General features: G+C 34.4%; 1 protein-coding gene across 1 annotated transcript; it reads right to left on the reverse strand.

The window, feature by feature from the left end:
* On the reverse strand, positions 1-12,571 carry LOC132271037 (uncharacterized). Its single transcript, XM_059772276.1, has 8 exons — positions 12,429-12,571; positions 10,737-12,006; positions 5,727-6,144; positions 4,625-4,769; positions 3,533-3,648; positions 3,372-3,450; positions 1,790-2,023; positions 1-623 (listed from the first exon to the last, which is right to left on the reverse strand). Exons 2-8 carry the CDS (start codon positions 11,902-11,904, stop codon positions 291-293), a joined length of 2,493 nt encoding a protein of 830 aa, XP_059628259.1. The 5' UTR covers positions 11,905-12,006; positions 12,429-12,571; the 3' UTR covers positions 1-290.
* Positions 12,572-20,025: the final 7,454 nt, after the last annotated feature.

Below are 20,025 nucleotides of genomic sequence, written 5' to 3' on the forward strand. Positions count from 1 at the left end.
TTTGGAACGAGTAAAGAAACTATAAAGAGAGATTACGTTGTCTTTAACAGAATTAACTAAAACGAACGACAGGTGAAGTTTCAAGCACATGATACTGCCAATTTGGAAAAGCTTAAAAATTTCCAGCAGCATTCACATGCTATAATTACAAAACGAGAATTCAGAGGCTTTTTCATGGTGCTATTGTCTTTGACATTATAAAGACGTTTACCAAAACTGGCTTCATGCTATAATTACAAAACGAGAATTCATAGGCTTTTCATGGTGCTATTGTTTTTACCAAAACTGGCTTACTTTTTCTGAGAAAGCTGTTCACCAGTTTGCTCTTCATTTTTGACCATAGCTTTCCTTGCAAGCTCATACCCGGCAAAATTCATGGCACCCAGTGGAGCAATCCAGAAGAACCTCGGTATGGCTCCTTTGAATAATCCAAGGGGTCCCTCATGACGGAGAATAGAGAAGGCTACGATTGACATGGGCAAAGAACGGCCCCGGGCAGTCATCATTCTAGTTTTCATCACATCAAAGGGTGTTGTTACTACAGCAGCTAGTCCACCAGATAAAGCCCCAACCGCAATTGTTTCCCAGGGTTCCAAATCACGCCTCAAAAGATGCTGGAAACCCTACAAACAACCACACGGTAGTCAATAAACAAAAAGAACAAAGAATCACATCGAATACTAATCCAGTCATATGTGGCAAAAGACAATAAACTACAAAATAAATAGACTTTGATGAGCAATTGCATACTGTAGAATGTAGCGCTCTTCCTGTTAGTCTAGACAAGAAGGAAAAACACTTCAGTCACAATCATCATATCCTCAAATGAAAATTGAGGCGAGAGACTCTGTTAGGCCAAAGTTTACATTGGGGTACTTCTTCCTTTAGAAAATATGATTCTTTTGACCAATGAGAATCTAAATTATGCAACTAAAATTGTATAAATTTCGATTGTTTGACCAACTGGCGGCTGTTTTTGTTGATTAAGGTGGCAGGAGCCATGGCCAACAATTGTCGCCTTTAAAAGTCCAAGTACATGTACATCTACTTTTTCAGAAGTTAAAATGTCTGCAAATTCATTTACAAAGATGTCTTTAAAGTACAAATGCAAGCGTGGCGAGGTGCAGAAGTCATTTTTAGTAAATCATTTCCTTCATAATGGCTCCGCAACTCATAAATTACACTGTCATATTTTCATATCAATGGTAAGAAATTGAATCCAAGTCCCAACCCAACCTATAGATGCCTTTATAACAAGGCAGTGACAACATTGGCCACAATTTGCAGATTCTTTGGTATATATAATTATCTCAACACAGTTGGGAAGTTGTTGTTTGCCTGATGGATTGATCACAAAGGTCACACTTATGTGGAAAACAGTTCCTTCAGATCATCTTCGACATTTCTGGAACATATAAGATTTTCACATTTTTAAAGAAAGATAACTTTGTGAATTTTAAATGCACCCTCTAGAAATTATAGATAATGTATTGATGCTATAGATCATTTACTGAAGCACGATTCCAAGCATGGAGGTGAAAGGAAAGGGAAATACAATCACCACTGCACCCGAAACAATACAAATTCAGATGGTGCAACTTCCATCCAAGTAGCCAATCTTATTATTTGGGCCAAAAGCTTAATTGTCACGAGTGTGCATAATAGGAAGCATATATTGAAGAAATTCTATAAGAACTACATCTACAAATCATATTGTATGTTAAAAGTCAGTGCATGAATGCAGGGTCGGAAGAAGTTAATTTATAATCATATATGGAGAATTCCATACCTTTTTAGATTCCGCATAGACCCCCATGCCCGCAACATAGAAAGGAACCTCTCGGCAAAGAGTGGCACCGGTCCCGCGGAAAAAACCCTTAAGACCATCTTGATGCCAAGTACCAAGTATTGCCTCTCCTGCATTATCAAAAAGGCCCGCTTGCAACCGTTGCTTTAATACCTCACACGGTATCCGCACTGCTGTTCCCAGGAAAGTGCTGCAGAATGATGCTATAGATTGCACCTAAGTAGCATCCCAATACAAAATAAATTCCTTTAGTTCTTCAAAACAGTATCAAAATATAGGAGATTCAAAAATACACATCTTCTAATTTCAAAGTCATGTTCACCACCAATGTATGCCACAATTCTTCAAATTCAAGTGTCAACATGTAGACAAACAGAGATTCCGCTCACAATCTACATGGGTGTAAATGCTACACATACAACCTTGTGAACAAATTCCTAAAGCCTATATTTAAGCGGTTTTAGAAAGATGAAAAATTAAATGGTTTGGGGCTACATTTGCATCCCCTAACCATCCCAAAGATGGGTGAGGTCGATCCATGATTTTGAAGCCCAGACCCAGCCCGGAACCATCCAGCCTCCTGATCCTAAACAAATAGGATATTGGGCTTTAATATAGGGCCTTATCAGATAGGGTTTAGCTTGTCAATTGGGCTGAATTAGAGCTGCAATCAGGCTGAATTTCAGGTCAATAACAGACCTTAATTGTGCGTAACTCAGCACAAACACATATACAAATTAATTACGGAGTATTAGTTTTTGACATATAGTACATATATATATGAATAGCAATACTTATATACTACCAAGTATACATATTACTATTAAGTATTAACTAATACTTAACTACTAAAGTACTAAGTATATATATAATACTACTAAGTACTTGTATAATATTTTACTAAGTAATTTAACCAATATATATATATATACTTTACGAAGAATTTTATCAATATACTTGGTAGTTAAATTATTGTATTTAGTTTAATACACTTATTATAAGTCGTCATTGGGCAAAAATCGTGTGAAGTTTATCAGATATGTCGTGCCAGGCTGGCAGGCCATCAGACCATGCAGAGCTTCAAAAATCACCCCATGGGCAGGGCCAAGTTTTGGCACTCCGACCTTTACGGATGCTTAGCATCACCATTGTCTGACTTTCAGCAAGAGCCCTTTTCAAAAAGATGGTAATATTGGTCAGCCAGCATCTCAAAGATGTACAGAAGCTTGTATAAAGATGTGCATCAGGCTATGGTGTAACTAAAACAATATACCAGGAGAAACATTCTATAAGATAAACAATGGTAGTCAAATACCCACCTATAGACGAAAAAAATTGGGCAACCAACAAAGTACAATAGTGAAAGAAATTAAACTGGGATCAGAATAATGACATGGAATAGAATTTAGAGTTTAGAAGAAACACCATGATCACTATCCTGACCAGAAATAATCAAAGTGAGTAACAAATTGGGGATAAAGGGAACAAATAGGTGACCAGGGTATGCTGATTTCATATGTCTGGACATGTATAAGATAAAAATAATTATGATATTATACATTACCTGTATATCTGGAAGTGTTGGAGCAACATTTATCAACACAAGCTTACTTGCTTCAAAAATTCCAGTTCGCAAGCCATGGCTGCAATGCAGGACATATTAGCAAGAAAATAAAGAATACCACCAAGCAAAACTGAAAAGGAGGGAAATGAGTAAAAAATAACCTTGAAAATTGTCCAAGAATTGCTGGGATGGAGCCTCTATACAATCCACGGGCTCCAATTTGTGGAAGCTTTGACACGATTTCTGGAAAGGTAAGTGTTGATGCTTGTACTCGAGTCTGACATACCAATAAACCATCGTCAGATGGCTTCATGGAAGAATAATAAAAGATGCAAGGCTACCTAAGACCAACAGCTCAACATTTTTTTTCCCCTCTTTCTTCTTATTTACTTAGATTATAATTTATTCCCTAGTCACCTATTTGCACCCTCTATTACCAATTTTTTCCCCTCTTTCAGATGGCTTCATAGAACTCTTGCAGGTTGACTTTAATACTCCAGAAAGACCCTTCTTCACCTAATACGCACAGCATACATCTGGCAAGACAGAATTTTAGACAACCCAAGATTTGTTTTTTCCTCTTGAAAGCAATGTGTATCTCCTGATGATATAAGAGATATTTAAACTGTAAATTGCTTAACCATTTTAGTGCAAGTGTACATGAAACTAGAAAGTTATTCACTAAAATGGAAGGCCAAGACCAAAAATCCAATATAGAATAGTCTCCAAATTTGTGATACGTGAGAAAACAAGCAAGCCAAAATAGTTCATAGAGCAAGCCAAAATAGTTCATAGTCCTATAATATTAATCCTGGCCTCTATGTAGTCAAAGTATCAGAATAATGAACAGAAGTCATTATGACAAAACCAATGCATTATCAGAGGTTATAAATGATGTTTTCTTAAGACACTCTTAATTCAGCATAAGTGCTATGAACCACAGCTAGTGCATGTTCATCATGAGATCTTTGGCACTCCGAAGATTCTTATGATTCATTAACACAGAACAATTAGGAAATGAAGGCAGGTATATCAGAAACATTGATGTCATCATCATTGTTTCATATATATGGCATATTTTATTTTAATAATTGTAAGTTAAATACAGAATTACTAAAGAAGGTGCACTATCATTACCAATGGAAGGCTACACATTGATGTTATCATCATGCGGTTTCCTCTATTGGCATATCTAAATTGAGTAAAAATGTAAGCAATACATGATTGCATAAATATTAAGCTGAAAACTGTGCCTTTATTGTATCAATGGGGTACATTAACGAAGTTGACAGTGCACTTGAAAGACCCCCTGCCAATGCAGATTTCAGAACACTTCCAGTGGGTATCTCCACAGGCGGTGCAACAGCAACAACGGTAGCAGCTTCAAACCAGATACTCCTGTATGTTTTACAAAAGTTACTACCAGTGATAAATTACCTTGCAGGTTGGTATTTATCCTCCATGAAAAAAGGTCAAAGTACAGAATTTTGATGTCTCAAAAAGCAGCAAAAAATAAAATTTATCTGATGTGCCTGCATGTGCGTGCACACGCGCACACACAATAGATCTAAAACTCGTAGGTGCTCAAGTGTGTGCCCATTTTTCACTCCAAAGTTAGTACACCAAATAGTAATTATTTAACTCGCACATAGACACAGGCGCGCTTCTTATCAAATAGTAATTGTTCCATTTACATTATTCTAATAGGTTATTTAGGACAAAACCATCTCTAAAACGATGCTTAGTCCATCCATCGTATGTGTACTACTAGCATTCTTTCATTATTACTCACATCTGCATATGTAATGTAAAAGCCACCAACTTTTGGTGTAACCTATCTCAGAGTTTCTGTCTAAAAAAGGAATGAAAGTCTGACAATAGTCTATGCCGTTCTGTTGAATCACTGATAATAGCTACCAATGGCTCCCTAATTTAAACAAGTGATTACTTTCACAATAAACTTATGCATCAACCACTTGAATATAATGAAAATGGCTTAAAATTTAACAAAAAAGTCTAAGAAAATCTCCAAGTACCAGAACAGAGTAATGAATAATTCAGAACTTCTGCACATAAAACTTTTTCTCGGGGTGTTGTAATCTTATTATGAATTAATTTTTTTCTTAAATATATATTAGCCCTAATCAAACTACAGATTTCATACCACTGGGCCATTAGCCAAGCTAAACTCTCCTCCCTCAAAGGGGAGGTGAGGAGTTTGAGCCCCAATGTGGGCATTTGTGGGAATTTCATATTTTTATGCTTCTACTTGAACTAAAAGCAAGTCAACAACAGGTTAATTCTGAACTTCTATTTTAACATAACGCTATTCAAAAATAATAATAATCATATTACCGAGGGTCTTCTTGAAGTCGATCAGATGGGAGCAGAAGCATAAAATTCCGGAAATGTCCATAAGATATAGATTCTTCTGTGTCTACATTCAGAAACCGCATCATGGCAACAGCATTGTCCTCATTTGCTGGAAGTCCTGCATTTTTTAATGACGCCAAGATTTCACTCTTCTGCAGTGTCCCAGACTTGCTCAAACAGAGAGTAGTATAAGCTCGAAGAATGGTTGGTTCCTTTTGTTCCATCAAAGACAAGAACTGTTTCCAACCAAATGATTTTGAAAACAAGTGACTTCTAGTACGGCTCATAAATTCACGAGCATATCTCCGAGGCAATTTTCTATTTCTCATAGCGACTTCAAGATCTTCCAAATTAACTTGTCCGTCACCATCTCTATCCAGCTCCTCAAAAAACCTTCTTCCTGTAAAATACAAGGGTCAAAATTGGAAACAAATTTTCACAAAACATGAAAATAACTGAAAGCCCATCTGCAAATAACCAAAACGGGCACAGAAAATAATCTAGGATAGTGGATCGTATAATAATATAATTAGCAAAAAGAACATAGTTATGCAGGAAGCAATGAAAAAGACACATAAATTGCATATGACTTTATTGATGATACGCTTACTCACCTCAACTGTTGATGTGGCAAGCAACAAAGGATTGCATGATCCAGAACTGTAAGGGCTTGTGCACCAAATGCAAACTCAAAAATGTAATAAAAATTTAAAAGGAAGTTTCCAGGTTGTTTCTCTTTTCAATCCTAAAATATTTTGAACCTAAAATATGTTGCCGACACGAAAAATTTTCAAATCGCCAACACCAAAGTTCATTCCAATCCTCATGTCTTGATCACATCTTTCACCTATTATCGGCAAAACCTTATCCATGGGATCACTAAACGATGATGGAGCAAAGGTTCCAGTGAATTATGCTCCCATCAACGGTACATCCACCTTTAAGCAAGTGATTCTGAAACATCTTCAACATCTTCTCCCCCACTTTAATTCCAAACCCTGCTCTCTGTATTGTTATGGGATAGAGCATTTTCTCAATTTGAAAATGGTTTCAGGGTGGGTTCTTGACCTTCACCTTTTCTTTAAATATCAAAGAAGACAACATGTTCCAATTAAAGATTTTCCCCATCCTGTCGGGATATTCACTATCATAACCCGCCATAGCTCATTTTGAAGTGAGTTTTCTTTCCCCTTCAGTATTCAGCATTATGTTAGTCTGCTATTGTTTAATAGGCTCCAATATTCAAGGACTTCTAAGTTTATCCCTCTCAAATGATAGTTGGAACTGATTCGAGCCTAGTTGTATTTTCAGTTATAATCCTTCAAATCAATTTTACATATAAAAGGAAAATTGAAGTTAGAATAGCTGCCTGTCGTTATACACTAATTGTTTACCTAGGGACCTCTGGGCATGGTTTATGCCATCCTCAATTTAGTTGTTCTTGGATAGCTAGTCTGACTTATTAAAAATAAAGTTAAAGTTGGAATAGCTGGGGACCTCCAGGCGTGGTTTATGCCATGATCAGTATAGGTGTTATTGGATCTCTTGTCTAGACTCAACTACAGGACAACCCGAAACGGAGAGCGTTCCCCCCTTTTCCGCCCACTTCTTTAATCAGATATGAAGCATCTTAGTCTATTCCATACCCTTTTCGCATTCTTACATGTGTAGGTCTTCCAAAATTGGACTCGTGGTAATGGTTATACTCATAAGAAATCAGTGAAACTAAGGTTTTTGATATTTATCACTAGTAGTAAAATTTCAAGCGTCCACCTCTACTCACAGATAAAAAGGCCAGAAGAGTACTCATTATTTCACTAGGACCATAAGGAATGAGTTGGAAAGATATGTAAGATTTGCAAAGTTGTTAAGTAGGTAAGGTGTGAATATGATAACGGATAGATTACTATTTCTGGTTTTTGGTAAAATAAAGCTAAAGAGCAAAAGAAAAGCAATACAAGAATTTCGACAAACATCAAAAATAAAATGAGAAAGGATATAGGTTGGGATGCTAACGTTACCCTTGAAGATCTTCAAGAATTTATGCCTATTTTTCAATTATCATTTTGTTTATAAACATAACCTAAGAAAAAGGGTAGTGTCAATGCCTTCCATTTTCTATGCTATTTAACATATAAATTTCATTTTCTTTTAATGAAAATGAATATAAAATCAAGCAAATTTATAGAAAGTAAAGAGCGTAAGAGCAACTCAACTAACACAAAGAATCTGAAAAATCCATATTCTTTTTATCTTGGGTCACACGAATTTTAAAATTTAGCTGTGAAAGTATATATAAAGAAAATTGCTTTAAATTCCATCCATTTGAAGAATAAAACGATTTGATAATCATTTTTCCTCCCAATTAGGTAGTATTGAGTTGATATCTATACCGATTTGTGAGTGCTACTGGTACCCTGCTGATATATAGCCAGTTAGTACCATAAGAGGACTACGAAAGCATCTATCCTTCCCTTGATTAATGGCGTTCCCCTCCTCTAGGGTTACAGGTCTTCCATGATTTTATAAGTCCAATATTTAGGACCCAAAATATGTTCCTGATTATAATGTTTCAATGGACAGATTCTATTGGTTAATTTGTTAATATTTTTCACTATCAAAGATCATTCTTAAGATATTAAATAAACTCCCTTTCTTATCATTCTTTTCAGTTTTTGTTCACTTGCGATCTTCCAACTGGTTGATTGCACAGGAATTTTCCTACTAAAAATTACATTTTCTTGTACTTGGTAGGCTTCAAACAATTATATTAAACAGCAATAGTAATTAACATTAGAGTCTAACCCAAAAATGAACTGCTCATTTTCTAAATTTAGAAAGATAAAAAAAAAAAAAAATCACAAACAATGACGTCAGTGCTTTGATTTTGATACTTAGAGTCTTAATAATTATTTTCCACCTTCTAATACATTTTTACTTATCAAAAAAATAAAAAAATAAATAAAAATTATTTTCCACCTCCATATATTACCAGGGATTCTTCCTAGAAGAATTTATACGACATAAAGTGGGATGCGACTATGTGAGAAGGGATATGTTAAAATATCTAGTTTATATTTCAAAAAATCTCACAAAATGACATTTGCAGCAAGCCTCAATGGAAATAAAATCATAAAATAATGACCATTAACAATAATGATAACAAAATAAAATCTCACATTAAATGATTTCATCAGAAATCACAGTGATGTCAATTGTCCACGGCTATAGGAACATAAGAGAAGGATGAAAAAGAAGAGGAAAGTATGGATAATTACTGTTTCCCGTATCCCCAGGAAGAGGCAGAATAAAAGAAAAGAAAAAGTCACCGGATAGAAATTCGGAAGGGACTCCAGCCCAAAAAATGCGTGAGGAATGAGAGGCATTTAGCCAGGTCAGGTGATGAAGGCTTCTCCACTAGACGGGGTAGAAAAATCAGGAAATTGTAAAAGTGAGTTGCTGGTTTGTCGTCATTAGACCTCTGCTGTCAAAATTAAGGCAGGATACAGCAATTGAAAGGCAGGTTGCTATCACTAGCTACGTTGACAGAGAATCTAGGGCTCTAGCGGTGACGCACACCTTTTGGATACAAAGGAATTCATAAAATATATAGAATGTATTTGGTGATGAGAGACTGACAAAAAAAACACTCTGAAAAATAAGAATCAATGGTGTCATCTCAAGTTTTATCTGGTTCATCGATGGGACCTTTTGGAAACGGAAATGTCGTTCCGCAGGTGAGAAAAGAAAAACTATATGTTCAATAGAAACAGGGGCCACAACTTTGAGGGGCATATTTTTGGATCCCTGTGACCCCTCTATGCTTGTTTCATGCTTTTGTGGAAATTTTCTACTTATGTTCTTTTCTATCATTTACAAGAAACCCCTTTATTCTCTGGTTCCTCGACAATTGTTTTTTTTTTTTTTTTTCAAATAGAAGTCTGAATATGTTCAACTAAGTGAACGCTTAATAATATCCATGATCCTAATTTTGTTGACTCGCAAGTTGCAAGTACCAAGGAAAATATATTTATATATATATTGAATAGCTAAAACAAAAACTAAGATGAAAAACAAACATCAACAAGATAATGGGCCGGGTAACTGCTAGAGCTGTAATGACACTGCAACAACCATCAAGAATACCCAATTGGACACCATCATCTAAGAAAGCCAGGATGTTGCCAAAAAACCCACATCAACAACCCTACGGTCCCTACCACCCCAGGTTCAGATAATACAACATCCATACAACTACATATCAAGTCTTTCTAAAATATAAACATTAAGTGTTTCAGCAGTCCAAATGTACAGTTTTCAAAGGAATTCCATAGTACCACTGGGATACCTTTAACAGTATCATAACCATGTTCAGCAAGTACTATGAATATGTGCCAAACTAGAAATGTTTTCAGTCTGCTGGCTATCATTGTGGTTTTTCCATTGCCATCAAGTCCACCAGAACCATAGAAATCCATTGTTCTGTTCCCTTTTTTTCCTTTTCATGTTATATACCACGAAGCCATGAATGCCATATATTTAACGTGAACATGCATATGGTTTTGCGAAGCACCAAACAAAATTTATATATCCAAATTACGAAAGACCAAAAATGGATCGCGACATGCCAAAACTAACAATAATGAAAGTGACAGAGACTTTCCAGATCTGGCAACAATGGCATAGCAGTTAATAATATGTTAGACACAACCATTAGTGTTAAATATACAGATAAACGTGCATTCAATTTCTATAATTGATACAACTCCATATTCAATTGCATTCCTTAATCTTATCCTTCCCTCCAGCTGTAATATAACCTGTACAGTATTTAATATTCTGTCACAAAGTACAATATAATGACATAGAATTACTCAATGACTATGCGAATAACAACGTTAGATCTAACAAAAAAATTTAAACGGCATGCAACCCTACTGGGCCAACTACATTTAAGCAAGGTTTAATTACCAAGCTACTTGAGAGACATACCTTCAGACTCGGTGTATCTGAAAAAATCCTGAACAGAGAACAGCTTCTTCTTGTCAGGGTAGTCTTTGGTAGATCGCCCTAATTGAGCTACAAGTTCAATTAGTTCTGTCAATGAAACAGTTGACAATGTGGATCTCAAACGCTCGACATTTGATAATGGAATACTAAATAACCCATTGGCCAGCTTCTTAGGAGGAGAATTAACAACAGCTTCTTCTCTGTCGCCGGCAGCAACACTATCATCACCCTCTGGGGCCTCTTCTTTAACAGAAGAAGCTACTCCCACAATACTTGGCGGCACGCCTCCCACTCTTGCAAAACTCAAATTTCCCAGAAAGATATTCACATCCATGTTTTTACCTTCCCAAATACTACTAACTGCCTTCAAATGATCGAACTGATGGGTAGGAGGAGGAGGAGATGGATGACAACTCTTGCATTCCCTTTCTTGGACACCAAAATCAAGCTTCTGAAAATTTTGAACTATTTGATCAAAAACAAAACCTATAAAGCATTCAATTGACATATTTTTCCCTTGTTCCTGCTTTCCACCCTCATTTTGAAATGGAGTGACGAGAAGACCCCTCGATTTCTTTTGCTTTATTTCACGTGAAATCTTCGGTTTGGATGCATTTGAATTCATACAAACTTTGTCTTCAATACCTGCTTTCTGAAACCGCTTTTTACTGGTTTTAAATGGACTCGGAAAAGCCTGAACGAATCCATTAAGCAACACCGACCAGGTCACAGCAAACTGTATGCAGTTCATGCAAGTTGCATCCTCACAGCCAACATCCCTTTCTTTCAAACCCTTCTTTGATGTGTCAACCTTATGTCCATTATTCCCACAATTTTGCGAGAAAAATCCCAAGAAGTTCTTAATTGGAACCTTAATTGACAAACCCTTCGTTCTCTCATCATTAACCACACACAGATTACCTTTTTTCTTCAAAGAACAAGTCTGCACCTTATTACTATACTTTCTACCACTGCCATTCAATTGTGTGGTAAAAAGTTCAAGATTCCTGGCCCCATTCTTAGAACCTGACCAACAGTGCTCAAAATCTTTCGCAGCTTTCCGGATACCAGATTCAAGCGGCGAAAATGTATCCTTGACAACTTGAAGTGAATTAAAGAGGGATTCCAAAGGGTCATTGGCAGACATCATCACTAACTACAAACCTAGAATCAGGGTCAATAACTTCTATATGCATTCATTCGCAAAAATCATCACTAAAACCCTCGAATCTAGATTGAGTTCCAGATATACCTATATATGTACCAAACTCAACAACTCTTAGACAGTTCTCGCCCAAACAGATCAACACAAATTCATGAAACGTAAAGCTCTTCAATCAGCTAAACACAGCAATCAAACTGAACCATACGGTCTTAAACACCAAGAGTGAGATCTAATTAGTGAAAATTAACAAGAAAAAAAACCCAAAAATCGATTCTGAAACCGCTAAAATTAGCAGAAAAAATAAAAACTAACGGTATGGACACAAAATCAAAAACATGCCGTCCGTACAAGGAGTCAGAGCAATTGAATACTTGAACTTGGGATTGCAGAATGGAAATGAAAGCTGCAGTGTACTTACATGTGTGTGTATATATATATGTGTGTATTTGTGTGTGTGTATATAGATTGTAATCTGAAATGAGTATAGATTGATTTGTAGATAGTCTGACCTGATTTGGTAGATTTAGAAGAAGATATAGAGATGATTTTGGCTGCTAAATTTGGAGGAAATTTTAGACAAATCTGAGGAATCCGAGAGATGTGGTTCCTAAAGAGAAGAGAAGAACAACCAGAAGAAGAAGAGGTTCTCTTGGATTATTTCTTTGTGTACTTATATTTTTTAAAAATAATTATTTTCCCTTTCTGTTTAGGAAAAATACAAAATCATTTTGTTTTTATTTCGATAATAAAAATTTGTATATGTATATACAAGTATATATCACGTATTCATGTCTCTGTAAATTCACTTTAACAATTTTTAAATAAATTAAATTACAAAATTATACTTAAAATTTGAAGTGTATAAGTAGTTTCGCAAATAATTACTACGTATAAGGTTTGATTGCTTTTTTAAAAGTTTATGTAATTCAATTTTGGCTTTGATTTAACTTATGAAAATTAAGTTTTAGGGACATTTGCATAATTTACATTTTAAAAAAAATATATTTGAGCAAGAAAATAGTATAAATGCTAGGGATGTCAATTTTTACCGCCCAGCAGAGGCCCGCCCCGTCCTGCCCCATTAATAACGGATATGAGAACACTTTTTATACCGTTAGAGCGGGCATGGATACAAATTTTGTACCTGTAGTGGATCACCGGGCGGATAAGGGTTCAGTATATATATCCTAGGGGTCCCGCCCAGCCCCGCATATAATTATATTTAATATATATGTATATATATAATATTAATAACTTATTTTAGCGGCTTACCCAATTACTCATCTCTTACAATCCTAATTTGGGATGTAAATTTAGTATTAAATTTGTTTTTTTTTTAGTTATGGTGGAAGTTGGAGTTTAGAAGTTCTTGTGATTTGGTTGTATTAAACTTTTATTTTTGTTTATTATGTTCTCTAAATATGTGCATGTTATTTATTTTTTTTTTATTGGGATACATAATTTCATTTATATTGTGCCATTTTTTGGCTTTCCACATTTAAATAGCAGGAGCTTAAGTTCCAAAAAGTGAGAGAAAAATTTGATAGCGGGGCGGGTACGGGGCATAGTATTTCCCAACGGGGCGGGACTGGACATGATAATCCAACCAGTCGCGAGTCTCAGGGCTGGCATAGACTTGACATAAATTAAAAAGGGCGGGGTGAAATTTAGGGAAACCTACTCCAAACCCGCCCGGTTACCATCCCTAATAAATGCCAAATTAAAATATGATAAAAGCACTCTTTTTTAACTGAAAATTGACATTATTGATTTTTTATTGAGTTTATGTTAATTAAATATAAAGGGTGTTTTTTTTTTCACGTACCATTCAAATCAGTAGTACGATTCCAAAGTAATGTTTCAAGGATTTACGATTCCAAAGTAATGTTTCAAGGATTTATCTTCCGAATTTTTGCCAACACCGTTATGCCTATAGGAACAATATAAAAGGTATTTATAAGTGTGCATTTCTCATTTTTTATACAAAGTTTTTATATTATGTATATACATATATTTATGTATATGTATGTATATTGGTGTGTATATATATATATATATATATTCTATACATAAGCACAAAGATGAGTGGATAGGGCCGACACGGGGTCTAGTAGGACGGAGCGACACTTAGGGCTGATCGTCTGAGCTGTTTAGACACGGCTTGCTCTGTCAGTTAAGTGCATTAATCACATCTAATCCAATCCAATGTCTATCTATCCACATCGTTCTATTTTGTTTATTAAATGAACACAATCCCTAAAAGACTTTCTTCTAAAATGCTACAAATCCGTTGTTTTTTCTATTGGAATTTGATATTTGGTGACTTTGCAAAATGGTAAATATTTATTTATTTAGTTCTGCTGATTAAAATATATTTTTTAAAAATACCTTAATTTCCCTGCCATGACTTTATACCTCTAAATAATTGGTACAATATTCTAATTTTTTTCTTTTTACGAAGAACCAAACCGAAAGTTCGAATCTGCAAGAACAAGTGAAAATTTTGATTTATAAAGTTGGAACGAATAGAGAGTTCGAATTTCATAAGAATAAAATTCGATGTGAGTTTCTTATCAAATGAAGAAAAATAAATTTTTTTTTTTATAAATTCTATCATATTGAATGAAATCTTAATTCCAATAGAAAGTTGAATATTTGCATGTTATTTCTTCTTTTTATAATATGGGATGCACATTAATTAGCTAATCGTGTTCTAAATCCACTTATTTGTATATATGAGGACTTAATTTGGCCTTCTATTTTGAAAGATGAAAAAATAAGATTAGGATCCCCTGTTATAATAGGTCTTATTGTACCCATATAAAAAAATAACGTAGACATGACAAACGATATTTTATAATTTTTATCATATATAATCTCTTTCGCGAGCCAAACAAAACCAATGAAATGGACACCCTCCCTTATCTTGTAAACTCTCTTCTATCCTTCCTTTTACCCCTTCCCTCAAAATTTTAATCTATTTTTACCAAACAAAACACCAACCTTAACATTCAAAACAAGCAACAAAGTATTAATATATGCAATAAATTTTTTCCATGAAAAAACATATGCAACAATAATGTATCATATAATGCAAAATAAATACTTTCTCAAAACTAAGATTTTATGCGAATAAAGTAAAAGAATAATTTGATTATTATCTTTATGATTTTATTTTGTTTTGTATATTTAATAATACTTTTTTTTAATGACTTTAAATATATATATTACCAAAGTGACAAAATAGAATAGAAAATGAAAAGACAAAAGGACAATAGAACGCAACTACCAAGAAGAAGAGAGAGAGAGAGAATCCGACGGTTGCATATGTGAACTATTAGTGGTTCAAAAAAGGCTGACATGTAGCACTCATTTGGCATCATTTACTGACATGTGTCTGGTGACCCCGTAACTTTATCCCGTAAAATGCGTTGACGTGACACCATCGTGGCACTGCTCTTGTCCGTTGGATTAAAACAATCATCATGGAGATTTGTTCCCATATGGTGATTTTGACAACCAAAAATAAAGAAGAGAGAGAAGGAAATTTTTTTTAAAAATTGAAGATTTACCAGCTTTATCAGGGTTGCAACCCACCCGTTGAGCGGGTTTAGGGTATAAATTAAGTCCACCGAAATGATAAATTCAAGTTCAACTCTAATTTTATTTTTAATTTTAAGTACTTAACTTAAGTCCATCTCATCCTTTTATTTTAAAATTCGGACTTACAATTCGAGTTTAAATTTCAGGTAAATTTTTTTGATTAATTCGGGTTACTCACATGTCTAATTTTTACATCGAAAATTTAATATGATCTTGAATTAGTTTTAAATTAAATTACTCTTCAACAAGAAAAAAAGTTTAAAGACATTTTGTAAATTTTTAATAAATTACAAATAAATTTTTAAAAAATTAATTCTCCTAAATTTTAACATACAATAAGTTAAAATTTAACAAAAACAAGTTGAAAAGGAAAAAAAGTAATCATATTTTAAATATTATATATAATATATTTAAAAGTAAAAATATATATGAAAATAATATTAGAATTCGGGTTCGAATTAGAGTTTGGGTTGCTAGCACTTCAACCCAAATCCAACCCTAATTAAATTCTAATTTAGATTTTTCAACCCAAACCCAACCCTAATTATAAAAATGATTGTCTAAGCCCATAAAAAATCCAGCTGGGCTCGGATTGAGTTCGGGTTATCTTGCACCCTACTTTATCGGTCACCCAACAAAATGAAATATCACCTTATTATATTTTGTTAAAATGATTGAGCAAAACAAAATAATTTTTTTTTTATGGTTTTCAAATCTTATAAATAAGTCGAGTCGAGTTTTTCAAATCTTATCTTATTTAAATCGGTTCGTGTTTATTTAAATAAATAGAGCTTAAGTAAAATTTTAAATATTAATTATTAGACGAAGCAAGCGTAAACAACCTCCGACCTTCAGTTCCGCTCTTTTGAGCTCGGATATATAAAAATTTAAAATATGCTAAGAAGACTTATTAACAATTAAACTTCTCATTACATTTTATAAACAAAATTCTAAGCCCAGCCCAGACCAACTTAACTTTTTCTTTTTTCTCTAACGCAGACCAACGCATAAGCCCAAGGCCCAAACTTAATAGGCCCTCAAGCCTAGTAGGCACAAGACAAAAGACAAACAAAAAGAAAGGATCGTAATGACCCAATACAAGCAAAACCCAAACACTACTTTTGAAACAAAAACTGGGTTAGTAATAAACCATGGCCGATCAACTTAACTTATACATCATTCCTTTTGAAAATAATATAGGCCTAAATATATTATGCCGCGTGCTGTCTCTCTCACACACACAAATGCTGGATAATTGAGCCGGGATTGGCCATGATTTCTTCTAATCTCTCTCGCTTTAGGCTCGTGACCTGCTTACTGGTGTGCAAAGAATTTATTTACGAATTAAATCTTAATTTTTTTCTTCATTTACTCTCTCACTGGATTTGTCCAGGGTAAAAAAGTTGACTTGGCGGTTGTGTTAAATTCATATTTACCATAATTGACTTTTACTTCATATTACAGTTGGCTGAAATTTGAACATCCCAAAAGAAAGAACAAATAATTGACTTTTACTTCATATTGCAGTTGGCTGAAATTTGAACATCCCGGAAAAAAAGAACAAAAACTCTAAAAAAATAAAAACCCAGGAAAATGACCCAAACAGAAGAACTACAAAAAAATGATACATATTAGTACATGATTGTCTTGATTTCCTTGACACATATTTGTGTATATAGATAAGGAGAGATGTGGAAAAGAAAATAAATAAATAAATAAGGGGAAGAACACGAAATCGTAATAGCGAAAAAAAAAAAAAAAAAAAACTTAGACACCTTTTTTATTTTTTTACCATGTAATAAAACGTGCATGCATAAGTAACTCACCATTGAGGTCTAATTGACCCCAAGTTCGGGGAACAGAGAATCCTAGTTCGGCACATGTATCTTGGTAAGAAAATTCCAAGTTTCTTCTTGAGACAAAGAAGAACCGACTTCTCCGCTCCGAATTAGATTTGGATAGTCCCTCAATTAAGGGACACGCACATCGGTTGGTCAAGTTCCACCACCATCGATCTACCATCTTTGGGATATAACAAAGCAAGACCTCGTTAATAGTTAATGGAGGGTAACCACACTCTTTCCATAAGATAAGACACCTTATTAAAACCTAATAAAAGGGGGAAAATGTCCGAGTGTAATATGAAAGAAGGAGAAAATTTTCCTAATAAAAGGGGAATGTAGGCGTCACCCAGCAAGAAAGGCACACTCAAATAGACAAAGGTCACCATTTGAAGCCTCGGAAGCTCTTTCATAGGGAAAGGGAGCCCGGATACAAAATACAAGAAGAAATGGAGTACAAAAATCAGAAATTTATCAAATTAGATTATGAAATTGAAGACTGAGTGTTGTTTCCCATCTTTACATCAACACAAAGAGAAGAACAGTGGGAGAGAAAGAAATTTACCTTTAGGATTATGAAGGTAGCAGGATGTTCTTCTTTCACGCTTCTTAAATAAGGAGAACATGTGATTTTGAAAAAACAAAAATAATGATAATGATAAAATAAAATAATGAAGGCGTGTATTGAATACTTTTGAAACATGCCTACTACGGTCAGTGATTCTTCTGCTCTTGAGGTATCTTCAACTATCTACTTAATTTAATTCCGAGCTGCCTATTACTTTATTTCCTACCACTTTATTTGATGTTTTTGCTGTTGTACTTAATTGATCGATTTGATGCTGCTAACTGTTTCATACAACTTTATTTGATGCTTCTGCCGCTATTTTTAATTGATTTGATACTGCTGAACTGCTTACTATTTTATTTCCTTTGATGCTGCTAAACTGCCTACTCTGTAAATTACTTTTGCTGCCTGTACTGTGCCATTCAACATATAATGCTGCTAGTTATCACATGGCAGCCTCTGCCGCTGCCTCGTGGTAGCCCATAGTTGTTAAAGGCTCAAGACGCACAAAAGCGCAAAGACCTTCTGGAGCCTGACTGAAGCAAGGCGCACATTGAAGAAAAAAAAAAAAAAAAAAAAAAAAAAACCCACCCAATAAAGATGCAATAGTATATATATAGATGCAAAAGTCAACTAAATCAATTACTTAAGTTTAATATTCAACATAAAGATGCCAAAACCAACTAAATCAAGTACTTGAGTTAACAGTGAATAATAAAATATATTAATATAAAGATGCAAAAGTCAACTAAGGAGAAATATGAGATAAAACTAAAACAAACATAGACATCATTTCTTCCTAAGACAACAACACGAACTAATCTAAATATCATCCTCGTTATCAATAAGCATGACATCATATTGATCGTCACTAAATGATTCATATTTCTCAGGATCCTTTTCCATCTCATCTGAATCTGCCTCATCCTCATCCATAAGTCGAACTAAAGAACTTCCTACTCCTTTTGTTGGTAACCGTGAATTAGAACTAGATTTTGATCTAGACCGGTGTAGCCTACTATCCTCTCCAATACCAGTAACACTAGCAACATCACCTCATGTCAAGGAATCATCTTTAAAGACTAGACCATCTTCTGCATCAGAATCATCCATCCTCCCCGTCAACCACTCGTTGTTCTCATCAATGTCATCAAGTAAAATGGGATCAAAAGTGTTACGCATATTATATCGACGCCTCAATGCCATATTATTTTTTATGAACACTAAATCATTCAAAATTGTTTGAACGAGCCTATTTCTTTTCTTTTTATGAACCTGCAATAAATTCAACTTTAACTAGTAAGTATAAAAAATTAAAAATTTAATTTTCAACAATTAAATTATAAACCTAGTTAGTAGATAGTATATACTTACATGCTCAAACATGCTCAAATTTTGGTCACAACCAGAAAAACTACAAGTAAGGCTTAAAACCTTTATAGCAAATTTTTGGAGATGTTTTGTTGACTTACAATAAGCTTCCCACCAATTAGCTATTAAAAAAATAAATAGTAATGAAATTTAGCAACTTTAGCTTCATCTTTGTATCGACTCTATTGTCAAAATAATTTTAAAATTTAGATATACTAACTTAATATACTTTACTACTTTACCTAGTCCTCGTGTACGTCTCTGTCTAATAGCAAAGGGATTACCAAAGAGGCCCTCAGCTTTAGAATTTAAGAACAGCTCCTCAGTAATTTTGTCCTGTTCTTTGATGTCCAGGATTAATCTTGCAATGCATTCATACAAACCTTTTGCAATGTCTTCATCTTCTTCAATTTTTGAATTTGAATAAAAGAACTCTGGGTTCAAATAATAACCTACTGCGTGCAAAGGGCGATGAAGTTGAACATTCCACCTCTTATTAATTATTTCAAAAATTTCCTTGTATTTCTCTACTACTTCCCTAAATGATTTTGCAATGGCTTCTTTAGCCCTATCCATAGCCGTATAAATGTATCCTATGGGAAGCTTTCTCTCGCCATCAACTAATCTGAAAACCGGAATAAGAGGACCGGAAACCTTAAGGCTAAAAACAATGGTGTTCTAAAAAGAAGGCATCAAAACATAAGAAACAATTCTTTTACCGGC

The sequence above is a fragment of the Cornus florida genome, unplaced genomic scaffold (assembly GCF_030987335.1).
Source record: "Cornus florida cultivar Cherokee Brave unplaced genomic scaffold, ASM3098733v1 CherokeeBrave_3.0.0_Hap2_Chr08, whole genome shotgun sequence".
Classification (NCBI taxonomy): domain Eukaryota; kingdom Viridiplantae; phylum Streptophyta; class Magnoliopsida; order Cornales; family Cornaceae; genus Cornus; species Cornus florida.